Here is a 24862-nt window from a genome sequence, read left to right as displayed (position 1 = left end):
AGCTTGTGGATCTTGCTTAGAAATGTCTTCTTTTTTGCACTGTAGAGTTTCAGCTGGCAACGGCGGATGGCACGGTGGATTGTGTTTACTGACAATGGTTTCTGGAAGTATTCCTGAGCCCATTCTGTGATTTCCTTTACAGTAGCATTCCTGTTTGTGGTGCAGTGTCGTTTAAGGGCCCGGAGATCCAGTATGGTTTTACGGCCTTGACCCTTACGCACAGAGATTGTTCCAGATTCTCTGAATCTTTGGATGATGTTATGCACAGTTGATGATGATAGATGCAAAGTCTTTGCAATTTTTCGCTGGGTAACACCTTTCTGATATTGCTCCACTATCTTTCTGCGCAACATTGTGGGAATTGGTGATCCTCTACTCATCTTGGCTTCTGAGAGACACTGCCACTCTGAGAAGCTCTTTTTATACCCAATCATGTTGCCAATTGACCTAATTAGTGTTAATTGGTCTTCCAGCTCTTCGTTATGCTGAAATTTACTTTTTCCAGCCTCTTATTGCTACTTGTCCCAACTTTTTGGGGATTTGTTGACACCGTGAAAATTGGAATCAACGTATTTTTCCTTTAAAATGATACATTTACTCGGATTAAACGTTTGATCTGTCATCTATGTTCTATTACAAATAAAATATTGACATTTGCCATCTCCACATCATTGCATTCAGTTTTTATTCACAATTTGTTTAGTGTCCCAACTTTTTTGGAATCCGGTTTGTAACATTTTGTGCACCTGAACCTGCACCTGAACATAAAAAATCATCCTTGTTGATCTCCCCCTAGTGGTTGTATCTGGGGACTTGGAGCTTTGTATTGGAAAAACCCTAACCTCTGAAAAGATATGTGTCACGGTCCCTCAGGTAACTGATGTCAGAAAATCAAGAAGATTGGCGTGGAGGAATCTAACAGCCTCCTTGATTTCTCTTGATTCAGTGTTGATAGGGTTAATGGCCACTTCCCTTTTCTCAGCTATTGCTCAGTGGTCATCACTTCTACCCTTTATAGTCTCTCCCCACCCTTCTGACTATGCGGTTGATAGCTTCATTTGGGTTTGGCTGAGCTTGTGTGAGATCCTCTTTGGTGTTCCTGTTCTTCCATCTGTACAGAAGTTAAGTGTCGTGTTTGTTTGTATTTGTTATATTCCCTGTTGTTGTATCTAGGCCTGAGACAGAGACTTCCATTCGTCCATCTGGGGAGGAATGGGTTGTCTCTGCTCCTATACTTATTACAGGGCCTTATAGGGAAATCAGGGCCTAGGTATCCTGCTTATGAATATTCCTACCTTTAAGGTCTATTCATATTGATAGGTAGTCAGGGCCCGGATTAGGGTTGTCTAGGTGGTGACCTGTTTCTTCCCTAGTTTCCAGGCCCATTTACTGTTTCCCTTCCCTCCTGTGTTCAGTGTGGAGTTTCCCCCCCCCACACTGATCGTGACATTATCAACTGCCACAAAAACCGCCATTTCGTTCAGGTCAGTGCAGCTATGGATCCTATGTCTGTACTGGTCAAACAGCTGCAGGGACTGTCTTTGGCGGTAGCTGACCTCCGCGCAACAGTCTTACGGATTCAGAGACCACAGGCGGCTGGTTCCGATGGTTGCCCTCCCGGACAGATTTTCTGGGGGTAGTGACAATTTCATTCGGTTCAGGGAATCGTGTAAATTGTACTTTAAGCTGCGTTCATACTCTTCTGGGGATGAGTGTCAACGTGTGGGTATGATCATTTCTTTGCTTAAGGATGATGCACAGTGTTGGGCTTTTTTTCTGCCGACCGGATCACCGTCCCTCCAGTCGGTAGATGAATGTTTTAGAGCCTTGGGTCTTATTTATGATGACCCGGATCGGATCTCTCAGGCTGAGACCAAGTTACATGGTTTACGGCAGGGAGAACGCTCCGCGGAAATCTATTGCTCTGAATTTAGGAGATGCGCTACGGATACGAAGTGGAATGATCCTGCTTTCCGTAGCCAGCTCTGTCAGGGTCTATCTGAGAGGCTGCCAGACGCGTTGGCCTTTCATGAAAAACCTGAGTCATTGGAAGCAGCCATGTCCCTTGCTGTATGTCTGGACAGACGCCTGACAGGGAGATCTAAGGGTCCTCATCCTCAGGACGTACTGTCAAATAAGTTGGCGGCTTCCTTTGACACTTATGGTAAAGAGGCACCTGTGGTTATGCCTTGTGATGTGCCTATGCAGTTGGGGGGAGCTACTCCTGGGGCTGCTGGTAAGAGCTCTGGTCATATGAAGGGAGTCTGTTTTTGTTGTGGAAAGAAGTGACATTTCGTGAATATTTGTCCGTACATTCAGCATCAAGGTGTAAACAAAAAAAACCGCTTAATCCCCAAATTACTATTGGTGGTGTGGGTGGGGAGCAAGAAAACTTACTTTTGTAATTTACTGGTAGTACCCGATTTCTCCTGTCTGCCGAGGTGGCGCTAGAGTCCAAAACTGTGGAAATCGAGGTATTTATCGACAGTGGCGCTGGGGTTAACCTGATTTATGGACAGTTTGTTCGTATTCATGGGTTGACTACTAGTGCACTAGAGAGAAGTATTTCTGTCTCTGCAATTGATTCTGCACCTCTTACCGAAAAATGCCTGTCGCAGGTGGTAAAAGACATTCATTTAAGAGTGGGTGATTTCCATCAGGAATCTGTCTCGTGTTATGTGTTGGAGGGTCTGCCTGCTCCGATGGTTTTGGGCTTACCATGGTTAAGCAAACATAACCCTAACATTGACTTGCAGGTGAGACAGATTCTCGATTGGAGTGATTTTTGCATGGACGACTGTCTCAATGCATCTTTCTCTGTGGTCACCACTAAAACTGTACACTCGTTCATTTCCGAATTTTCTGATGTGTTTTCCGAGGGTGGTAAACAGTAATTACCCCCGCATCAGGAGTATGATTGTCCCGTCAATCTTATTCCTGGAGCTAAACTGCCCAAATCTCGGTTGTATAATCTTTCGGAGCCCGAAAGAAAGGCGTTTGTGGAACATCACTGTACGGTTCTCACAGGACACCCAGGGAGCAGATCCACTGTAGATCTTATATCTCGTTGATTCTGGTGGCCAGGTTTACGCAGCTGTGTTGAGGACTATGTGTCAGCCTGTTGTACCTGTGCTCGTGCTAAAGTGACACATACTCGGCCTTCTGGATCTCTTCTTCCGTTACCCATCCCGTCCAGACCTTGGACGATTTGTCCATGGACTTTATCACAGATTTACCGAATTCCTTGGAAAAACCGTGACCCTGGTAGTAGTTGATCATTTTAGTAAAATGGCACATTTTATAGCATTGCCTGCTCTACCTAATGCCAAGACTCTTGCACAGGTGTTTGTTGATAACATTGTGAAACTACATGGCATTCCCTCTGATGTGGTGTGTGATCGGGGGACTCAGTTTGTTTCCAGATTCTGGAAAGCGTTCTGTACTCGACTAGGGGTACAATTATCCTTTTCTTCAGCTTTTCATCCTCAGTCGAACGGACAGATGGAGCGCACCAATGAGAATCTGGAGACTTACTTGAGATCTTTTGTTTCTGGAGAACCAGGAGGAGTGGTCTTCATTCTTGTTGTTAGCTGAGTTTGCTATTAATAACCGTAGACAGGAGTCCACTGATAAGTTGCCGTTTTTTGGGGCATATGGATTCCATCCACAGTTTTTGGCATATTTTCTGGTTTTCAAACTTCCGGTATTCCTGAGGAGGAATGATTTCCTCTTCTTTGTCTTCGATTTGGCAGAAATTTTAAAATAACCTGAAAAAGATGGGCAACAGGTATAAGCGTGCGGCTGACAGGAGACGTATGAGTGGTCCGGACCTGAGAGTGGGTGATTCTGTGTGGCTGTCCACAAGAAACATTAAGCTTAAGGTACCTTCTTGGAAGTTGGGCCCAAGATTTATTGGTCCATATAAGATCACTGCCATTGTTAACCCTGTAGCCTTCCGTCTTGAACTTCCTCAGGCTTTGAAAATTCATAATGTATTTCATAAGTCGTTGTTGAAGAAATGTTTTGAACCTGTTGAGCCGTCCTCCTTGCCTCCCGCTCCTGTCATGGTGGACGGTAATTTAGAATTTCAAATCAGCAGGATTGTGAACTCCCGAGTTCTCCGTAGATCCCTCCAGTATCTCATCTACTGGAAGGGTTACGGACCAGAGGAGAGGATGTGGGTTCAAGTGGCCGATGTTAATGCGAATCGTCTGGTGAAGGCCTTTCACAGAGCCCATCCTGATAAGGTCGGTCCTGGGTGCCCGGAGGTCACCTCTAGAGGGGGGAGGGGGGGGGGGAGTACTGTCACGGTCCCTCAGGTGACTAATGTCAGGAAATCAAGGAGACTGGCTAAGCGTGGAGGAATCTAACAGCCTCCTTGATTTCTCTTGATTCAGTGTTGATAGGGTTAATGACCACTTCCCTTTTCTCAGCTGTTGCTCAGTGGTCATCACTTCTACCCTTTATAGTCTCACCCCACCATTCTGACTATGCAGTTCATAGCTTCATTTGGGTTTGGCTGAGCTGGTGTGAGATCCTCTATGGTGTTCCTGTTCTTCCATCTCTACAGAAGTTAAGTGTCGCGTTTCTTTGTATTTGTTATATTCCCTGTTGTTGTATCTGGGCCTGAGACAGAGACTTCCATTCGTCCATCTGGGGAGGAATGGGTTGTCTCTGGTCCTATACTTATTCCAGGGCATTATAGGGAAATCAGGGCCTAGGTATCCTGCTTATGAATATTCCTACCTTCAAGGTCTATTCATATTGATAGGTAGCCAGGGCCCGGATTAGGGTTGTCTAGGAGGTGACCTGTTTCTTCCCTAGTTTCCAGGTCCAGTTAATGTTCCCTTTCCCTCCTGTGTTCAGTGTGGAGCCCCCCCCCTCCCCCCCCCCCCCCCCCCCCCCACACACACACACACACTGATCGTGACAATATTAGATTAATCAGCACAGGCATATTAAGACCGAAAAAGTCAAAGCTTGCCACACACCCCTAGAACCAGGATCTCAGTCTGTAAACAGTATTATACACCTACTGAGACCTCTAATAATACCCCGATGCAATATCCACTTGCAACTAGAGAAGGAAAACTGCAATGGAATGAAATGTATAGAGCAATAGATAGCTATACTTCAATGTTTGATCCATTCTTGCATTTGACAGGATTGTACAATAAGTAGAACGTGTGGTAAATTTTCCAATTTTAAATGTTTGGGCTTATTCGCACATGTTTTTGTTAACTAAAATTGCAACAAAAAAGCATTTTCCCCAAACCTTGTGAATATACCTTCATTTATAGCTATAATTTTCATTTGCCTAGGCTTTGCATCGGACATTGATCATCTCTATGTCCCTGCTGCGCCAGCTGCCTCATTCCTCCCGTCTGGAGCTCCCTTCTCTGGACCACCCATTGGTGCAAAGGTAAAGTAATTAGTCTGATACATTAGCTGCCTGGGTGGTGAATGTTCTCAGTGCTTCTGTGTGACTTCCACACGTGTTTTACAAATTTGGGATTATTTACAAAAGGGTAGAATAATGCGGCAGCCATGGTATGACTGCTGGTCTGTCCAGGATAACAGGTGTCCCCAGAAAGGAACTTGCACAACTGCTGCAGTCCAGACTTGTATACTGTCTGCATAAAGAAGGCTCATAAACTAACACGTTTCTGTGCTTATCTGACACCTAAATTAAAACTTATTTGTACATCACTGCTCATATTTCTACATTTTCTAAGATCAATATATGTTTTTATACCTGGAAAGGTATTGAGAAGGTTGGGTTGTGGGTGGGTATGCTTAATTAGAAATTAATTAGCTGCTGAATTGAGAGCCCAGTAGCTCCTGATAGCAGGTTAACGAAGGGGTTATACAATTGCTTTACAGCTTATGGCTGGTTTAGGCTACCTTTCACACTCACGTTTGGTGCGGATCCGTCATGGATCTGCACAGACGGATCCATTCAGATAATACAAACGTCTGCATCCGTTCAGAATGGATCCGTTTGTATTATTTTTAACATAGCCAAAACGGATCCGTCTTGAACACCATTGAAAGTCAACGGGGGGCGGATCCGTTTTCTATTGTGCCAGATTGTGTCATAGAAAACGGATCCGTCCCCATTGACTTACATTGTGTGCCAGGACGGATCCGTCTTGGCTATGTTAAAGATAATACATTACAAACTGATCCATTCTGAACGGATGCAGACGGTTGTATTAGCTGAACGGATCCATGACGGATCCGCACCAAACGCAAGTGTGAAAAGTAGCCTAAACCAGCCATAAGCTGTAAAGAAAATATAAAACCCCTTTATTAACCTGCTATCTATTCTTATGTCTGTATGTTGTGCCGTTCCTTTATTATTTCTACTAGAAGTTATGAATGAATTGCTAGCAGTCTGCAGTAAGGATACAGAGGGGAGGTAACAGGTTGGGGGGGGGGGGTTCCTTACACAGTCTGACAATGGCAGCACTGATTGGACAGAGTGAGTCTGCGCAGGTACACCCCCCCCCAACTGGTTACCTCCCCTCTGTACCCTTACTGCAGACTGCTAGCAATTCATTCATAACTTCTAGTAGAAATAATAGAGGAATGGCACAACATACAGACATAAGAATAGATGCTCCAGAATTGTTATTACGTGGGGAATGCATAAAGCTATTAAAGCAGGCATGTCAGGAGCGGGGAGAGCTCCTCTTTAACAAAATGTATGAATCTGTCTGCAATTTCGCATACTATAAGGATATAGAATATATTCCCCCAACATTTCAGCTCTTTGTTAGAGCTCATGCACACGAACATATTTTCTTTCCGTGTCCGTTCTGTTTTTCTGCGGACTATATACGGAAGCATTCATTTCAATGGGTCCGCAAAAAAAAACCTGAAGTTACTCCGTGTGCATTCCGTTTCCGTATGTCCGTATTTCCGTTCCGCAAAAAAATAGAACATGTCCTATTATTGTCTGCATTACGGACAAGGATAGTACTGTTCTATTAGGGGCCAGCAAAATACAGAATGCACACGGACGTCATCCGTATTTTTTGCGGATTGGTTTTTTGGGGGATCGCAAAATACATACAGTCGTGTGCATGAGGCCTTAGTCAGAAAATGAACTTTTTGAAGAACCCTCATATTTACCTCTGCAAACCTATACCGCAGTGTGATAAAGACAATTTACTGCACATTTGCCGGAAACAACCCGCTCAGTTCAGATAACCCTGGTATTTTTAAATGATACAATCACTTTAACCTCTTAAGGACACAGGGCGTGGCGGTGATCGGAACAAGGTGCCTGCTCAAATCATTGAGCAGGCACCTTGGGTCAATGCCAAGGGGGGTCCTGTGACCTCCCATATCGGCGATCGTGGTGGATTAACCCCTTCTATGCCGCTACCGGCATAAAATTAATAAAGTAATATAATTAATAAAGTAAAAAAATTAAAGAAAACGCCCCTTTCCCCTTATTTTATAATAAAAAACAAAAAAAATAAAAAAAAACACACATATTAGGTTTCGCCGCGTCCGTATTGACAGGCTCTAGAAATATATCACATGATCTGCCCTGTCTGATAAATACCATAAAAATAAAATAAAAAAAAACGGTGTAAAAAAAAAAAAAAGCCATTTTTGTCACCTTACATCACAAAAAGTGCAACACCAAATGAACAAAAAGTTGTATGCCCCCCAAAATAGTACCAATCTAACCGTCACCTGATCCCGCAAAAAATGAGCCCCTACCTAAGCCAATCCCCCAAAAAATTTAAAAACTATGGCTCAAAAATGCTGGTATTGTGTAAAACTTAAGTAAATAAAAAAAAGTATACATATTAGGTATCGCCGCGTCCGTTAGAACCTCTATAAACATCTATAAAAATATCACATGACCTAACCCCTCAGGTGAAAGCCATTTTTTGTCACCTTACATCACAAAAAGTGTAATAGCAAGCGATCAAAAAGTCATACGCACCCCAAAATAGTGCCAATCAAACCGTCATCTCATCCCGCAAAAATCATACCCTACCCAAGATAATCGCCTAAAAACTGAAAAAACTATGGCTCTCAGACTTGAGATACTAAAACATGATTTTTTTTGTTTCAAAAATGAAATCATAAATAAAAAAGAAGTAGACATATTAGGTATCGCCGCGTCCGTAGGTACCTGCTCTATAAAAATATCACATGACCTAACCCCTCAGGTGAACACCGTAAAAAAAAAAAACGGTGTAAAAATTTTTATTTTTTGTCACCTTACATCACAAAAAGTGTAATAGCAAGCAATCAAAAAGTCATACGCACCCCAAAATAGTGCCAATCAAATCGTCATCTCATCCTGCAAAAATCATACCCTACCCAAGATAATCGCCCAAAAACTGAAAAAACTATGGCTCTCAGACTATAGAGACACTAAAATCATTATGTAAAACTTACATTTAAAAAAGTAGACATATTAGGTATTGCCACGTCTGTAATAACCTGCTCTATAAAAATATCACATGACCTAACCCCTCAGGTGAATACTGTAAAAAATAAAAACGGTGTAAAAAAAGCCATTTTTTGTCACCTTACATCACAAAAAGTGTAATAGCAAGCGATCAAAAAGTCATACGCACCCCAAAATAGTGCCAATCAAACTGTCATCTCATCCCGAAAAAAATTAGCCTCTACAGAAGACAGTCGCCCAAAAAATAAATTAAACTATGGCTTTCAGAATATGGAGACACTAAAGATTATTATTTTTTTAAATGCTTTGTTATGTAAAACTGAAGCAAATAACCAGAAAAAGTAGTCATATTTTGTATTATCGCGTCCGTGACAACCTGCTCTATAAAAATACCACATGATCTAAGCTGTCAGATGAATGTTGTAAATAACAAAAAAAAAAAACGGTGCCAAAACAGCTACTTCTTGTTACCTTGCCTCACAAAAAGTGTAATATAGAGCAACCAAAAATCATATGTACCCTAAACTAGTACCAACAAAACTGCCACCCTATCCCGTAGTTTCTAAAATGGGGTCACTTTTTTGGAGTTTCTACTTTAGGGGTGCATCAGGGGGGCTTTAAATGGGACATGGTGTCAAAAAAACAGTCGAGCAAAATCTGCCTTCCAAAAACCGTATGGCATTCCTTTCCTTCTGCGCCCTGCCGTGTGCCCGTACAGCAGTTTACAACCACATATGGGGTGTTGATGTAAACTACAGAATCAGGGCCATAAATATTGAGTTTTGTTTGGCTGTTAACCCTTGCTTTGTAACTGGAAAAAAATTTATTCAAATGAAAAATCTGGCAAAAAAGTGAAATTTTGAAATTTTATCTCTATTTTCCATTAACTCTTGTGGAACACCTAAAGGGTTAACAAAGTTTATAAAATCAGTTTTGAATACCTTAAGGGGTGTAGTTTGTAAAATGGGGTCATTTTTGGGTGGTTTCTATTATGTAAGCCTCACAAAGTGACTTCAGACCTGAACTGGTCCTGAAAAAGTGGGTTTTAGAAATTCTCAGAAAAATTTCAAGATTTGCTTCTAAACTTCTAAGCCTTGTAACGTCCCCAAAAAATTAAATGTCATTCCCAAAATGATCCAAACATGAAGTAGACATATGGGGAATGTAAAATAATAACTATTTTTGGAGGTATTACTATCTATTATAAAAGTAGAGAAATTGAAAATTTGCTAATTTTTCAGAATTTTTGGTAAATTTGGTATTTTTTTATAAATAAAAATGAAATATTTTGACTCAAATTTACCACTGTCATGAAGTACAGTATGTGCCGAAAAAACTGTCTCAGAATGGCCTGGATAAGCAAAAGCGTTTTAAAGTTATTCACACATAAAGTGACACTGGTCAGATTTGCAAAAAATGGCCTGGTCCTTAAGGTGAAATATGGCCGTGTCCTTAAGGGGTTAAAGAGCATCTGTCAGCATGCTCAACCCTATTAAACCAGGCATATTGCCAGATAGGGTTGATTATGCTGAGTAAAATTATACTTTTTTTTCTGTAGGATGAACTGCTTCAGAGATAGCTTCATTTTTATATTTATGCAAATTAGGAACTTTGAGCACCAAAGTGCTGGCCGGCGGTCTTGGAGCACCGCTAACACAACGCCCCTGTGCTCTGCACACTGCCCCCTCCCCTTAGATTGACAGGGCTAGACATCTCATCTAGCCCTGTGTTCTTGCGCCTGTCACAATTCAGTGGATCTGATGAGCTCGGAAAGCAGCATCAGATCCACTGAGCAAGCGCCAAGTCACTGAGCTGACCTGCCACAGGCACAAGAACATAGGACAAGATGAGATGTCTAGCCCTGTCAATCAAAAAGGAGGTCTCCGGCCAGCCCTTTGACACATGACATTCTCAATGTGCATAAATATAAAAACTAAGATATCGCTGCAGCAGTTCACCCTACAGAAAAAAGAAAGGTATAATTTTACTGAGCGTGATCAACCCTACCTGGCAATATGCCTGTTTTAGGCCTCTTTCACACTTGCGTTGTCCGGATCCGGCGTGTACTCCACTTGCCGGAATTACACTCCGGATCCGGAAAAACGCAAGTGTACTGAAAGCATTTGAAGACGGAACCGTCTTCCAAATGCTTTCAGTGTTACTATGGCACCCAGGACGCTATTAAAGTCCTGGTTGCCATAGTAGGAGCGGGGAGCGGGGGAGCGGTATACTTACAGTCCGTGCGGCTCCCGGGGCGCTCCAGAATGACGTCAGAGCGCCCCATGCGCATGGATGACGTGATCCATGCGATCACGTGATCCATGCGCTTGGGGCGCCCTGACGTCACTCTGGAGCGCCCGGGGAGCCGCACGGACGGTAAGTACACTGCTCCCCCGCTCCCCGCTACACTTACCATGGCTGTCAGGACTTTAGCGTCCCGGCAACCATGGTAACCACTCTGAAAAAGCTAAATGTCGGATGCGGCAATGCGCCGAAACGACGTTTAGCTTAAGGCCGGATCCGGATCAATGCCTTCCAATGGGCATTAATTCCGGATCCGGCCTTGCGGCAAGTGTTCCGGATTTTTGGCCGGAGCAAAAAGCGCAGCATGCTGCGGTATTTTCTCCGGCCAACAAACGTTCCGTACCGGAACTGAAGACATCCTGATGCATCCTGAACGGATTACTCTCCATTCAGAATGCATTAGGATAATCCTGATCAGGATTCTTCCGGCATAGAGCCCCGACGACGGAACTCTATGCCGGAAGACAATAACGCAGGTGTGAAAGAGCCCTTAATAGGGTTGATCATGCTGACAGATGCTCTTTAAAGTTTGGTTTTCACTTGCTAAACAAATAATGGTCATTGCATTTTTAAACACAGTTAGTGTAACATGACGATACATATATAATGGATAAGAAATATGAAGCCATAATGAGACTTGCCTGTTGATATCATTTACTGCCTTTTAGGTAGTGTGGGATGTAGAGTCGCACAGAGCATGACTTTTAATAAGAAACATAGACATTACTATTCCAGCCAAGACAGTGGCAAGCCTTCTACTTCCCTCTAAGCCTGGTGCTAAGACCATTTGAAGTTCAGCCGAGGGCGGTGCTGAATGTTTGCACAGATGTCAGGATACCTGTCAGCACTGAGGAGTACAGTAAGGTGGATGGGCGACCCCCACATCCCGCTCACACAGGACCAGTCCGATATTCTGGGATTTACTCACATTTAATATAATAGTTTCCTGAACAGCAACCAAGAAACAATAGAGGCTCAATGACATGGACCTAACTAACCCAGAAATGTAACTTTCTGGATCAACTTTCTAATAAACTTTGTGCTTCAGTTACTCACAGATGTCAAGATCTTTGCTAGCTGTCAGTGAATGGGAGCATTCTTGTTTACATCCACAGTTTGAAAACCTGTACAGACCTAACACATCTCACAGCCAATCCTCTGGAATCCAGGCTGACATACAGTCAGGTCCATAAATATTAGGACATCGAAACAATTGTAACATTTTTGGCTCTATACACCACCACAATGAATTTGAAATGAAACGAACAAGATGTGCTTTACCTGCAGACTGTCAGCTGTAATTTGAGGTATTTACATCCAAATCAGGTGAACGGTGCAGGAATTACAACAGTTTGCATATGTGCCTCCCACTTGTTAAGGGACCAAAAGTAATAGGACAGAATAATAATCATAAATCAAACTTTCACTTTTTAATACTTGGTTGCAAATCCTTTGCAGTCAATTACAGCCTGAAGTCTGGAACGCATAGACATCACCAGACGCTGGGTTTCATCCCTGGTGATGCTCTGCCAGGCCTCTACTGCAACGGTCTTCAGTTCCTGCTTGTTCTTGGGGCATTTTCTCTTCAGTTTTGTCTTCAGCAAGTGAAATGCTCAATCGGATTCACTTGACTTGGATTGACTCGGCCATTGCAGAACATTCCACTTCTTTCCCTTAGAAAACTCTTTGGTTGCTTTTGCAGTATGCTTTGGGTCATTGTCCATCTGCACTGTGAAGTGCCGTCCAATGAGTTCTGAAGCATTTGGCTGAATATGAGAAGATAATATTGCCCGAAACACTTCAGAATTCATCCTGCTGCTTTTGTCAGCAGTCACATGATCAATAAATACAAGAGAAGCAGTTCCATTGGCAGCCATACATGCCCACGACATGACACTACCACCACCATGCTTCACTGATGAGGTGGTATGCTTAGGATCATGAGCAGCTCCTTTCCTTCTCCGTACTCTTCTCTTCCCATCACTCTGGTACAAGTTGATCTTGGTCTCATCTGTCCATAGGATCTTGTTCCAGAACTGTGAAGGCTTTTTTAGATATCGTTTGGCAAACTCTAATCTGGCCTTCGTGTTTTTGAGGCTCACCAATGGTTTCCATCTTGTGGTGAACCCTCTGTATTCACTCTGGTGAAGTCTTCTCCTGATGGTTGACTTTGACACACATACACCTACCTCCTGGAGAGTGTTCTTGATCTGGTCAACCGTTGTAAAGGGTGTTTTCTTCACCAGGGAAAGAATTCTTCGCTCATCCACCACAGTTGTTTTCCGTGGTCTTCCGGGTCTTTTGGTGTTGCTGAATTTACCGGTGCGTTCCTTTTTTAAGAATGTTCCAAACAGTTGTTTTGGCCGCGCCTAATGTTTCTGCTATCTCTCTGATGGGTTTGTTGTGTTTTTCAGCCTAATGATGGCTTCACTGATAGTGACAGCTCTTTGGATCTCATCTTCAGAGTTGACAGCAACAGATTCCAAATGCAAATAGCAGACTGGAAATTACCTCTGGCCCTCTTATCTGCTCATTGTAATTGGGATAATGAGGGAATAATACACACCTGGCCATGGAACAGCTGAGAAGACAATTGTCCCATTACTTTTGGTCCCTTAACAAGTGGGAGGCACATATGCAAACTGTTGTAATTCCTGCACCGTTCACCTGATTTGGATGTAAATACCCTCAAATTAAAGCTGACAGTCTGCAGGTAAAGCACATCTTGTCCGTTTCATTTCAAATCCATTGTGGTGTATAGATCCCAAAAATGTTAGAATTGTGTTGATGTCCCAATATTTATGGACCTGACTGTATTTTACCTGCAATGACAGACTGTAGTAAGTTTTCAGAACAAGAGAAAGATTTGTGTTGCTGATGTACTTAAAGGGGTATTCCCATCTCGGACATTGAGAGCATATCGCTAAGATATGCCCCCAATGTCTGATAGGTGCCGGTCCCACACTAATACTTAGAACAGGGACCACAAAGTGCTGGAGGGCCCATCACACATGCGCGGCCGCCCTCCATCCTAGCGATATGCCATACCCAGAGGTTGCACTACGTTTTTTCCAGAAGAGTCAAAATACTCCTCTTACCATTTTTGAGGAGCATTTTTACCCGAGGAGGAGTACCACAGTTGCAGTAACACAAATACATAATACATAGGACTACACTTGCTCACATCTGCGTTTGGAGCCTCTGTTGCAGATTCTGTCAAAAACGACCGGACAAAAAAGCCTCACATGCAGCACTTTTTTGTCTGGTAAAAAGAGAGGATCCCGAATGGAAACTGAATGGACTCCATCATAGTCAGCGGAGTCTGTTCAGCTTCTCCCCTGTAAGTTAGGCCGGGTTCACATCACATCACATATTGATCATACATTTAATTTACACAAAAAAATATATATTATATCCGTCACCATAGAGTTCCATTGTAGAAAAAAAAGTATATGTTAGCCTACATGTTTTTTTTCTGTTGGACTTTGCAGGATAGAACTACGCTTTCATATCCTGCTGTTACAATGGAACTCTATGGTGACGGATGCCACAGTATGGCATCTGTCTGAGGCGTCTGTTGATGTATACGTTTTTTGTGTACATTGAACGTATGACAAATATCCAGCCTTACGTGCCCGATCCAGCACTTCAATTAATTTTGTTGCTCTTCTCAAGTAACGGAGCAGAAACAACAGAAACAATTACTGGCAGTGTGAACGTGGCCTAAGAGGTGGGGATGTATGCAGGGAACCATTACTGGTCTAAATAACATCAGGCATTATAGCCAAGTGATAAAGTCTAGTCCATATCCTGCTGTGCATTCACTACATACATCAGTGTGAGATATCTGTGGTGCAGTGATGATCACACACTGCATTACACACTGCTGTCACCTTGAAGTCCGGGGCTGTAGTTTTTCATCAGCTCCACTGCCGCCATGTTTCCCGGGGTCCTTGGGCAACGCGCCTCGTTCTCCTTACTACAGTCACCCCCAGAAGCTGCCCAAACTAACCAATAACAAAGCTCCTTGCTGTCCGGAGCTTTGCTATTGGTTATTTCAGGCTGCATCGCTGCGCTGCTCGTGCCGTTCACTAAGCGCCCTGCGCTGATGAATTTCAGGGTATTGGTACGCTTTAGACTTTTTCCAGGGAGTAAAATGGCCTTAACAGGCATCTATGACGCTTGTACAGGCGTTATTGTGACCTCTGGCCATACCCCTTAACTGACATCAGATTGCACAACTTAATAATGCCAATTATGATGCAATATCTGGAGACCACCAGTTCCTGCAAAGTTATTGGTTGAGAAAAAGACAAAATCACAAAACGGGCTCCTTAAAGGGAACCTGTCACCGGGATTTTGGGTATAGAGCTGAGGACATGGGTTGCTAGATGGCCGCTAGAACGTCCGCAATACCCAGTCCCCATAGCTCTGTGTGCTTTTATTGTGTAAAAAAAAAAATAATTGATACATATGCAAATTAAACTGAGAGGAGTCAGAGCTTGAAAATATGACTCTTCTCTGGTCACACAAGTAAGATATGACTCTTTTATGTTAAAATGCATAATACTTACTGAATTCGTCTGCAAATGAAATTAAAAGTGTAATTTATATGTTTAGGGTAACACAATGAACATTTAGAAACGCTCAGTGAGGGTAACATAGTAGAGGTGACAGGTTCCCTTTAATAGAAAATAGGGGTTTAGACAAACAGCATAAAAATGTGTGACTACTGGAGGAAAAAAGTGTTGCAACACATGGGGTAACACTATCCTGACTGCAATATAGAGCGAGTGAGAATGGAGGGGCTCATCTTTCCTTGTTGTGATAAGGTTCAAAAACTTTAAAACAGTGTGAATATGTCCAACTGTGAGGAAAGCCGGGGGTGCTACAGACCATGAGCGCTGCTGTGTTAGAGAAGAATAAGTCTTTATTGGAAATAAAAAGTCCATAGAAATAATAGGTTTCGGGCATCTGTGCAGTCTTCAAACAGGACGGCTGAAGAAGGGGCAAGTGACAGAAACATGCTATCCTGGTGGACTTTTGCTCTTCAATAGACCTCACCCTTCTCTAACACGACAGCACTAGTGCCGCGTATTCTCTGAATTGTTCATATAAAATCTGGACCCTGTTTCTGTAGAGCCAGGACATTATCGGCAGTCAGTGCTAGGCTGCTATGGAGTTGTGCATGGCTGCACAGGAGCTGTCTGCTGCAGTCAATACAAGCAAAAATAAATAAATTCTGGTAAAAATTTTATTTACCGTAACACTTTGATCGCAATGACTTGTGTGGCAATATTCGCTTCCAAATCCGGCAGGCTGTGCTGTACTGGACACAGGAGAAAGACTTGGCCTTTGCCTTAATCATAAACAAACTGGTCAGGTTTCTGGACTAGTCTGGCCGTGTAATCTATAAATAGGGAGGTCGCTGTACACAGGGCACATGCTGAGTACTGCCCTGCACCGTCTGCAGTGCTCTTTGGTTTTTGTGATTTTTACCGCCGAGGATGCAGCTTTCGTTTTAAATAGGACCTGAAGCTGTAAGCTACTTTCCCACCTTCCCTGTGTAATGTCTGCATCAGGCCTTAGCTGTTGTTGTGGCCGATACACAAGGGCACTGAAAACTAGTGACTAAAGCAGTATCAATCAGCTTCTAACTTTCCAGACTTAAAATGAGAAAAAAATGGGGAAATATGGAATAAATGCAAATACCGACATAAAACGTATATCGCCTGATCTATTAACCAATGATACGACAGGAGGGCGTTCACCCCTTTGTCACATCGCTAACAATCGGAAGCTGGAGGAGATCTCTTAAATCCCCTCTCCAGAGAGAAGTGGATGTGTTGTCCCCGGCCTCTCCCGTCATTCTGCAGGTGCTAAGCTCTCTATCCACTCTAGGAAAGTTGTAACGGGAGAGCTTTGCACTGTCTTGTCAGCCATCCAGCATTATTTCGCTTCCATTTATACATTTAGAAGTGGCCGCTAACATTGAATAAACAGAGTGATGAGTGTGAAAATTATTCTGCGTTGTTTACTTAGTAAACAGTTAGTAATAATGGGTATTTATATATATATTAATCCTGATGTATGATGTTTTCTTAATTCACACAGAGGAAATCTTCAGCTGGCCGGGTGGTTCATATTTGCAATCTCCCTGAAGGAAGCTGCAATGAGACCGACGTCGTTAACCTTGGTCTGCCATTTGGGAAGGTCACCAACTACATTTTCATGAAATCAACAAATCAGGTAATTTTAGGCGGTTGCTATTAATATTAACAGTATTTAATCTTAATATGTTTCATTAGAATATATTATTACTATTTGATTGGTGGATGTCTGACTGCCAAGACCCCCAACAACTGTCAGTATAAGGCTACGTCTACACGACGACATTTGTCGCGCTAATGTCGCGCGACAATTTTTATAATGGCAGTCTATGGTGTCGCACTGCAACATGCAACATGCTGCGACGCAACAGTCGCAGAAAATCCATTCGAGATGCATGTTGCAGTGCGACACCATAGACTGCCATTATAAAAATTGTCGCGCGACATTAGTGCAACCAAATGTTGCGCTACAAATGTTGCAGTGTAGTTGTGCCCTATCTGTCGCGCGACATATGTCGTCGTGTAGACGTAGCCTTAATAGGGTATTCTTATGTTGGACATGCAGTGTGCTCAGCTGTTCTCAGAGCTGCCATACAAGTGGAAGGAGAAAGTCGTGGGATGGGGGTGAGGAAACCCTCATTCTGGGGAGGGGGGGGCATTAGCCATCAGTCATTTCTGGCATCTACAAGCTCCATTCACTGATTAAACATCATAACATTGAATTCAATTGCTTTTCCCTATTATCACAGTACCTGGAGACGTTAAATCTGCAGTATTGTTACTCGCTCCAGTGCTATTATCTACGGTATATATTTGTATGATGGATACTAAGAACACACTTTTTCTGAATATATGTGCAGGCGTTTCTAGAAATGGCATTCACTGAGGCAGCCGAGGCGATGGTCCAATACTACAAGGAGAAGCCAGCAATGATGAATGATGAAAAATTACTGATCCGCATGTCAAAGAGATACATAGAGCTGCAGCTGAAGGTAATGCATTACATGGTCACCGGAGAGAATGGTCTGTGTCTTGTATTTTTAGTGATACTGGTCCCAGTTACGTTAAAGGGCCAGTCCCCCACTGACAATCTTACCTCACCACACAGACTTTTAACCTCATTGTACCGATAGAGTGAGCAATAGAACTCATACTCACAAGTTGCTGGTACAAAACTTTTTGTTTCTTTTTATTTCTTTAATTCATTCCAGTATAAAATGGTACATCATGCATGAGTATGGGGGCATGTTCTCCCGAAACGCCGCGTGGAGGGGAGAAGGTGTGAACGATGTCTGTCTCAGCGTCCCTCAAGGCTTTGTACCAGCAACTCGTGAGTATGACGTCTATTGCTCACTCTGTTGGTACAATGAGGTAAAACGAAGACACAAGTCCGCATGTTTGAAAGACGGTCAGCGCTGGGTTGAGCAGAGCTCCCAATCTGGACTTGCATTTGCTACAGGTAGCTGAACACTTGTGGCGTATCAGTAGGCCCCGAAGTGAATGGAGAGCAAGCCGCACCTGCACAGCCACCCCGCCATAGGACTGAGAATAGCGCCATTCACAAAGTGCTCTCTGATCAGGGCAGGCCTCATTCTTAAGATGGTGGGACCCGCACCTATAAAGCATTTATGGTATATCCTATTGATATGCCATAAATGTCCCAAATGGGAATACCCTTTCAATTTCATTAATTAAGATTTTTTCACCCCCCCTGCACCCCTGAATGATTTTATGCCGGCAGGTGGTGCAGGGGGAGGGGTTGCAGGCGGTGCGGGAGGCGGGCGGTGCGGCAGCCTCTTGAATATTCATTGGCGTCCATAAACGGCCGACATCTGTGCTGTGATGTCAGCCGTTTAACCCTTTCCATACCGCTGTATGGAAAAGGTTAACAGTCAGGGAGCTCCCTCCCTCTCCCATCAGGGGGCTGCTGTGCCTTTGCAGCCCCCAGACAGGATGGGGTCACAGAAGGAGAGAGCCCCCCTCCTTCCCCTTCCCCATCTGCCACAACTGAGCTGGTTCCCATGGCAACGCCTTCTCAGGCATCCTGCTGTCCATGGTGCTGAACAGATCTGTGCTAAAGGCATAGATCTGTTCAGACAAAGTGTAAGTAAAATACAGTACAATACACTATATAGTGTACTGTACTGTATTATACAGACATCAGACCCACTGGATCTTCAAGAACCAAGTGGGTCTGGGTCAAAAAAATGTAAAAAAAAAAAAGTGAAAACAGTAAAGATAAAAAAAAACACATTTATCACTGAATAAAAATAAATAAATATATATATACTACACATATTAGGTATCGCCGCGTCCGTAACGACCTGATCGATAAAACGGTCATGTTAATTTCTCCGCACGGTGAACGCCATAAAAATAAAAAAATAAAAACTATGAGGAAATAGAAATCAAACAGTCATCTCATCCCGCAGAAATCATACCCTACCCAAGATAATTGCCCAAAAACTGAAAAAACTATGGCTCTTAGACTATGGAAACACTAAAACATGATTTTTTTTTTGTTTCAAAAATGAAATCATTGTGTAAAACTTACATAAATAAAAAAAATATACATATTAGGTATCACCACGTCCGTATCGACCGGCTCTATAAAAATATCACATGACCTAACCCCTCAGATGACCACCGTAAAAAAATAAAAATAAAAACGGTGTAAAAAAAGCTATTTTTTGTCATCTTACGTCACAAAAAGTGTAATAGCAAGCGATCAAAAAGTCATATGCACCCCAAAATAGTGCCAATCAAACCATCATCTCATCCCACAAAAAATGAGACCCTAAGATAATCGCCCAAAAACTGAAAAAACTATGGCTCTCAGACTATGGAGACACTAAAACATGATTTTTTTTGTTTCAAAAATGAAATCATTGTGTAAAACTTACATAAATAAAAAAAAATTGTATACATATTAGGTATCGCCGCGTCCGTGACAACCTGCTCTATAAAAATACCACATGATCTAACCTGTCAGAAAAACTGCCACCCTATCCCGTAGTTTTTCAAAATGGGGTCACTTTTTTGGAGTTTCTACTTTAGGGGTGCATCAGGGGGGCTTCAAATGGGACATGGTGTCAAAAAATCCAGTCCAGCAAAATGTGCCTTCCAAAAACCGTATGGCATTCCTTTCGTTCTGCGCCCTGCCGTGTGCCCGTACAGCAGTTTACGACCACATATGGGGTGTTTCTGCAAACTACAGAATCAGGGCCATAAATAATGAGTTTTGTTTGGCTGTTAACCCTTGCTTTGTAACTGGAAAAAAAATATTAAAATGGAAAATCTGCCCAAAAAGTGAAATTTTTAAATTGTATCTCTATTTTCCATTAAATCTTGTGCAACACCTAAAGGGTTAACAAAGTTTGTAAAATCAGTTTTGAATACCTTGAGGGGTGTAGTTTCTTAGATGGGGTCACTTTTATGGAGTTTCTACTCTATGGGGTGCATCAGGGGGGCTTCAAATGGGACATGGTGTCAAAAAAAACAGTCCAGCAAAATCTGCCTTCCAAAAAACATACAGCGGACCTTTCCCTTTACGCCTACTATGTGCCCGTACAGTAGTTTACGGCCACATATGGGGTGTTTCTGCAAACTACAGAATCGGGGCAATGAATATAGCATTTTGTGTGGATGTTAACCCTTGCTTTGTTACTGGAAAAAATGCAGTAAAATGGAAAATTTGCCCAAAAAATCTAAATCCAGATATTTTATCACCATTTGCCATTAACTCTTGTGGAACACCTAAAGGGTTAACGACGTTTGTAAAATCAGTTTTGAATACCTTGAGGGGTGTAGTTTCTAGAATGGGGTCATTTTTGGGTGGTTTCTATTATGTAAGCCTCACAAAGTGACTTCAGACCTGAACTGGTCCCTAAAAAGTGGGTTTTTGAACATTTCTGAAAAATTCTTCTAAGCCTTGTAACATCCCCCAAAAATAAAATATCATTCCCAAATTGATCCAAACATAAAGTAGACATATGGGGAATGTAAAGTAATAACTATTTTTGTAGGTATTACTATGTATTATAGAAGTAGAGAAATTGAATTTTTTTGGTAAATTTGGTATTTTTTTATAAATAAAAATGAATTTTTTTTTCTTCATTTTACCAGTGTCATGAAGTACAATATGTGACGAAAAAACAATCTCAGAATGACCTGGATAAGTCAAAGCGTTTTAAAGTTATCACCACTTAAAGTGACACTGGTCAGATTTGCAAAAAATTGCCAAGTCCTTAAGGTGAAATTGGGCTGAGTCCTTAAGGGGTTAATGCTGAGAGCATCTGATTATGGACATGGCCAGTGGCCATGAATAGGACTCGGATGGCCCCCCAGGTTTTAGCCCACCTGGAAATTTCCCTGTAGGGTATATGGCCAGGCCATGGGGTCCTATAGGTATGTTTGGCGTATGTGATTTATCCTATGGGTTAGTGCGATTATGTCAATAACAAATATGCAGAGATATTTTTAGGTTTTACCACTTGCAATATAATAACACAATCCATGGGGAAAATATTTATTTATTTAGCCACAAGCCTGTGCTGACCACATGTGCCCTGCAGCGGCAGTAAAATCGGAGCCATGGTTTTCATGTTGACCAGCGCTGTGTTGGCTCCCAATGGATAAATAATTCCATCACTGCAAGTATTGTAAAAACAGAAAGTAGTTCAGAACGAATCCTTTCCTGACACACTGCTTGGTGGCCCTTGTTTTTGTGGCGCTGTGCTGGTGGGTTGGTGGGACCCAGTGCCGTGGGTGGCATCGTCCGATAGCAGGGTTGCTGTTTGACCTCTGGGTCCTGCCGCCTACTAGGGCAGTGCCATGTTGTCACCGCGCCATGCTGTGCCTATTTGTCAGAGTAGGTCCCACTCTAAGAGGCGACCTTTGCGTGGTGAGTGGGCTTATGCCTTTTGATCACAATGTACACTAATGCCTCTTGTATAGCATGCAGTATGGGGGGCTGTACACTTAATATTATGCTAAGAAGCGAGTTTTATTAGATCTAAGCATAGCTTGTGGATGTGCGATCCAGTTCAGACAAAAATTCACATTGCCCATGGCCTGAAATATAAAATTATCACACACAGGGTGAACTCTGTAAAAAATTATTAAATATACAAATAAAAAAAACAATGACTAAATAAATCCCAGAATTATTTGCTAATTGTTTATCCCACCCACATCTAGTACAAGAAAACATTCTTCATTTAGGCTTTGTTCACATCACTGTTTAGCCTTTTCCGTTCTCCTGCTCCGTTTAGGAGCAGGAGAACGGAAAGGACGGATTCGGCACATAACTGACCCGAACGGAACCTAAGTACCCCATAGACTATAATGTTTCCGCTCAGAGGAAGATCTTTGAAGCGGATACAAAAGTCCTGCATGCACAACTTTTGTCTCTGCTCCAAAATCATCTTGAGTGGAAACCTAACGGACCCCATTATAGTCTATGGGGTACTTAGGTTCAGTTATGTGCCTAATCTATCCTTTCCGTTCCCCTGCTCCTAAATGGAGCAGGAGAACGGAAAGGCTGAGCGGTGAGGTGAACGAAGCCTTAAAGACATTGTTGGAAGTGTGTTGGTAAAAACACTGGGATAATTAAAATGCACTAAGCTTCCTTAGGGCTCTTTCACAAGAGCGGATGCCATGCGGGTAATCTGCTGCGTGAAAGAGAGCCAAGCCCCGTTCCAGACAGCAGAGACACGGAGCATTAACATGACTGATCAGGCTCCGTGCCTCTCTGTGACCTTTTTACTACAAAATTACGGTGACAACTTTATCTGACTGTGATTTTGTAGTAAAAAGGTCACAGAGACGCACGGAGCGTTATCAATCGTGTTAATGCTCCGTGTCTCTGCTGTCTGGAACGGGGCTCGGCTCTCTTTCACGCAGCGGATTACCCACACGGCATCCGCTTGTGTAAAAGAGCCCTTAGGCTACTTTCACACTAGTGGCACGGACCTCCGGCAGGCTGTTCTGTCGGGTGAACAGCCTGTTGGATCCGTCTTGCCGCCAGTGAACGTGTGCCCCCGGACTGCCGCTCCGTCCCATTGACTATAATGGGGGCGGAGTTCCAGCGGAGGCACGGCAGTGCACGGCGAGAGGCTGCTGGAATAAAACTACAACGCGTCCGACATTTATTCCGGCAGCTGCCGTGCCTCCACCCCGCCCCCCATTATAGTCAATGGGGACGGAGCGGCAGTCCGGGGGCGCACGGTCACTAGCAGCAGGACGGATCCGACAGGCTGTTCACCCGACGGAACAGCCTGCCGGAGGTCTGTGCCGCTAGTGTGAAAGTAGCCTTATCCATCTGTCAACAAGTCACTTCCTACTAGGAGGAGGCTGTAGATGGGATCCTGGGCTACAGACTGCTGACAGACAGGACGAGAAGCCAGTAGAAACTCAATTCCCTATAACATTACATTAGAGAATTGCCCATACATCTTTGACCTGTAATTGTCCTATGTGCACGGCTGGGCTGTTATTATGTTTCTTCAGCTTTTACATATTAACAATTTTATGAAGAATCGGAGACAGGTTAGTAGAAGGAAGGGCTGACAAGAATGGATGACACATGTGGTAATGCTGTGCGTCTCCCATTGTAACTGTAGACGCTCCTGATTATTTCTCTCAGTGGGACTTGGGCTGGAAAGTGTCTACAAGTCAGCGGGAGATTTGCTAACACATTACATAATATTCCAGGCAAGGTCAGCGTAATGGTGGAGGTACTCAGTGCGAACACAGAGGCCATGACGCAGAGCCTTGGACAGAACATGGCCGCAGCATAGGAGCCGCTGTAAGGTTAATTTCCTATACGGCTATAACGCACAAAGTGCTGTTTTAGTGCAGTTTTCAAAGCGTAATGAACCCAAGAATTAGATTTGAAAATGAAAATCATGTTTTATTTCCTCACAAAAAGAAATGTGCAGAATTAAACGGCTTTTTTGTTGTTTGCTCTTTTTTCAGTTTGTGTTTGTTAAAGGGATTCTGTCATGACATTTGAGGCCTATAACCTAAACATATGGCCAGGTCCCTACTAATAACCTGAATCCGAAACTCTCCTTATTAAATGTGCCTGTGGCTCTATTAGCACATAAAACAGGTTTTTATAACCTGTCATTCACCAACCTAAGGTGCCCAAGGGGACCTCGCTTCATACAGTGTGCCCGGCTGCAGCCATCTCCGTCTGGTGCCCAGCGCCGCCTTCCCAGTTGAAATCGCCGCCCTCCCTTTCTATAGAGCCGCCTCCCTCACCTCAGCGCCGCCTCCCTCACCTCAGCGCCACCTCCGAAATCGTCCGCTCCCTCAGCCAGATCCCGCGCGTGCGCACTAGGTATAACCTGATGCACCCGTGCAGACTCCTGGCAGCGGCCTCGTTGAGCGAAGTGCGCATGCGCCGTCTGGCGCACTTCGCTCAAACCTTCCTTGACCGCCCTATTGCAGCCATCCTCTCACAGCCGCACGGGATCTGGCTGAGGGAGCGGATGATTTCGGAGGCGGTGCTGAGGTGAGGGACGCGGCGCTAAGGTGAGGAAGGCGGCTCTATACAAAGGGAGGGCGGCGATTTCAACTGGGAAGGCGGCGCTGGGCACCAGACGGAGATGGCTGCAGCCGGGCACCCTGTATGAAGCGACGTCCCCTTGGACACCTTAGGTTGGTGAATGACAGGTTAAAAAAAACTGTTTTATGTGCTAATAGAGCCACAGGCACATTTAATAAGGACAGTTTCGGATTCAGGTTATCAGTCATATGTTTAGGTTATAGGCCTCAAATGTCATGACAGAATCCCTTTAATGGCAGATATTTGCTATTATGCAGCAAATTGTGTGTTTTTTATCCATAGGGAAAAATTACAAAAAAACAAACACTTTCAAGAAACACATGAATTTGATGTATTTTTTTTAAAAGGACAAGAAACAAATGCCAGTGCAGAGTGTCTGATGAAAGCCTGTGAATGGTAGAGGGCAGATCCGCCATGCTGAGGCTTCATAGCGCT

At 43.4% G+C, this 24862-nt stretch overlaps 1 protein-coding gene across 1 annotated transcript in view; it reads left to right on the top strand.

Moving 5' to 3' along the window:
- RBM20 (RNA binding motif protein 20) overlaps positions 1–24862 on the top strand; it is a 248595-nt gene that overhangs the window by 185744 nt on the left and 37989 nt on the right. Inside the window, exons 5-7 of the mRNA XM_040437466.1 lie at positions 5322–5422; positions 16850–16993; positions 17715–17846. Coding sequence (XP_040293400.1) covers positions 5322–5422; positions 16850–16993; positions 17715–17846 — 377 coding nt within the window. The remainder of the gene's footprint in view (positions 1–5321; positions 5423–16849; positions 16994–17714; positions 17847–24862) is intronic.

The sequence above is a fragment of the Bufo bufo genome, chromosome 6 (assembly GCF_905171765.1).
Source record: "Bufo bufo chromosome 6, aBufBuf1.1, whole genome shotgun sequence".
NCBI classification, from domain to species: domain Eukaryota; kingdom Metazoa; phylum Chordata; class Amphibia; order Anura; family Bufonidae; genus Bufo; species Bufo bufo.
This window is presented reverse-complemented; position numbering and strand designations above follow the sequence as displayed.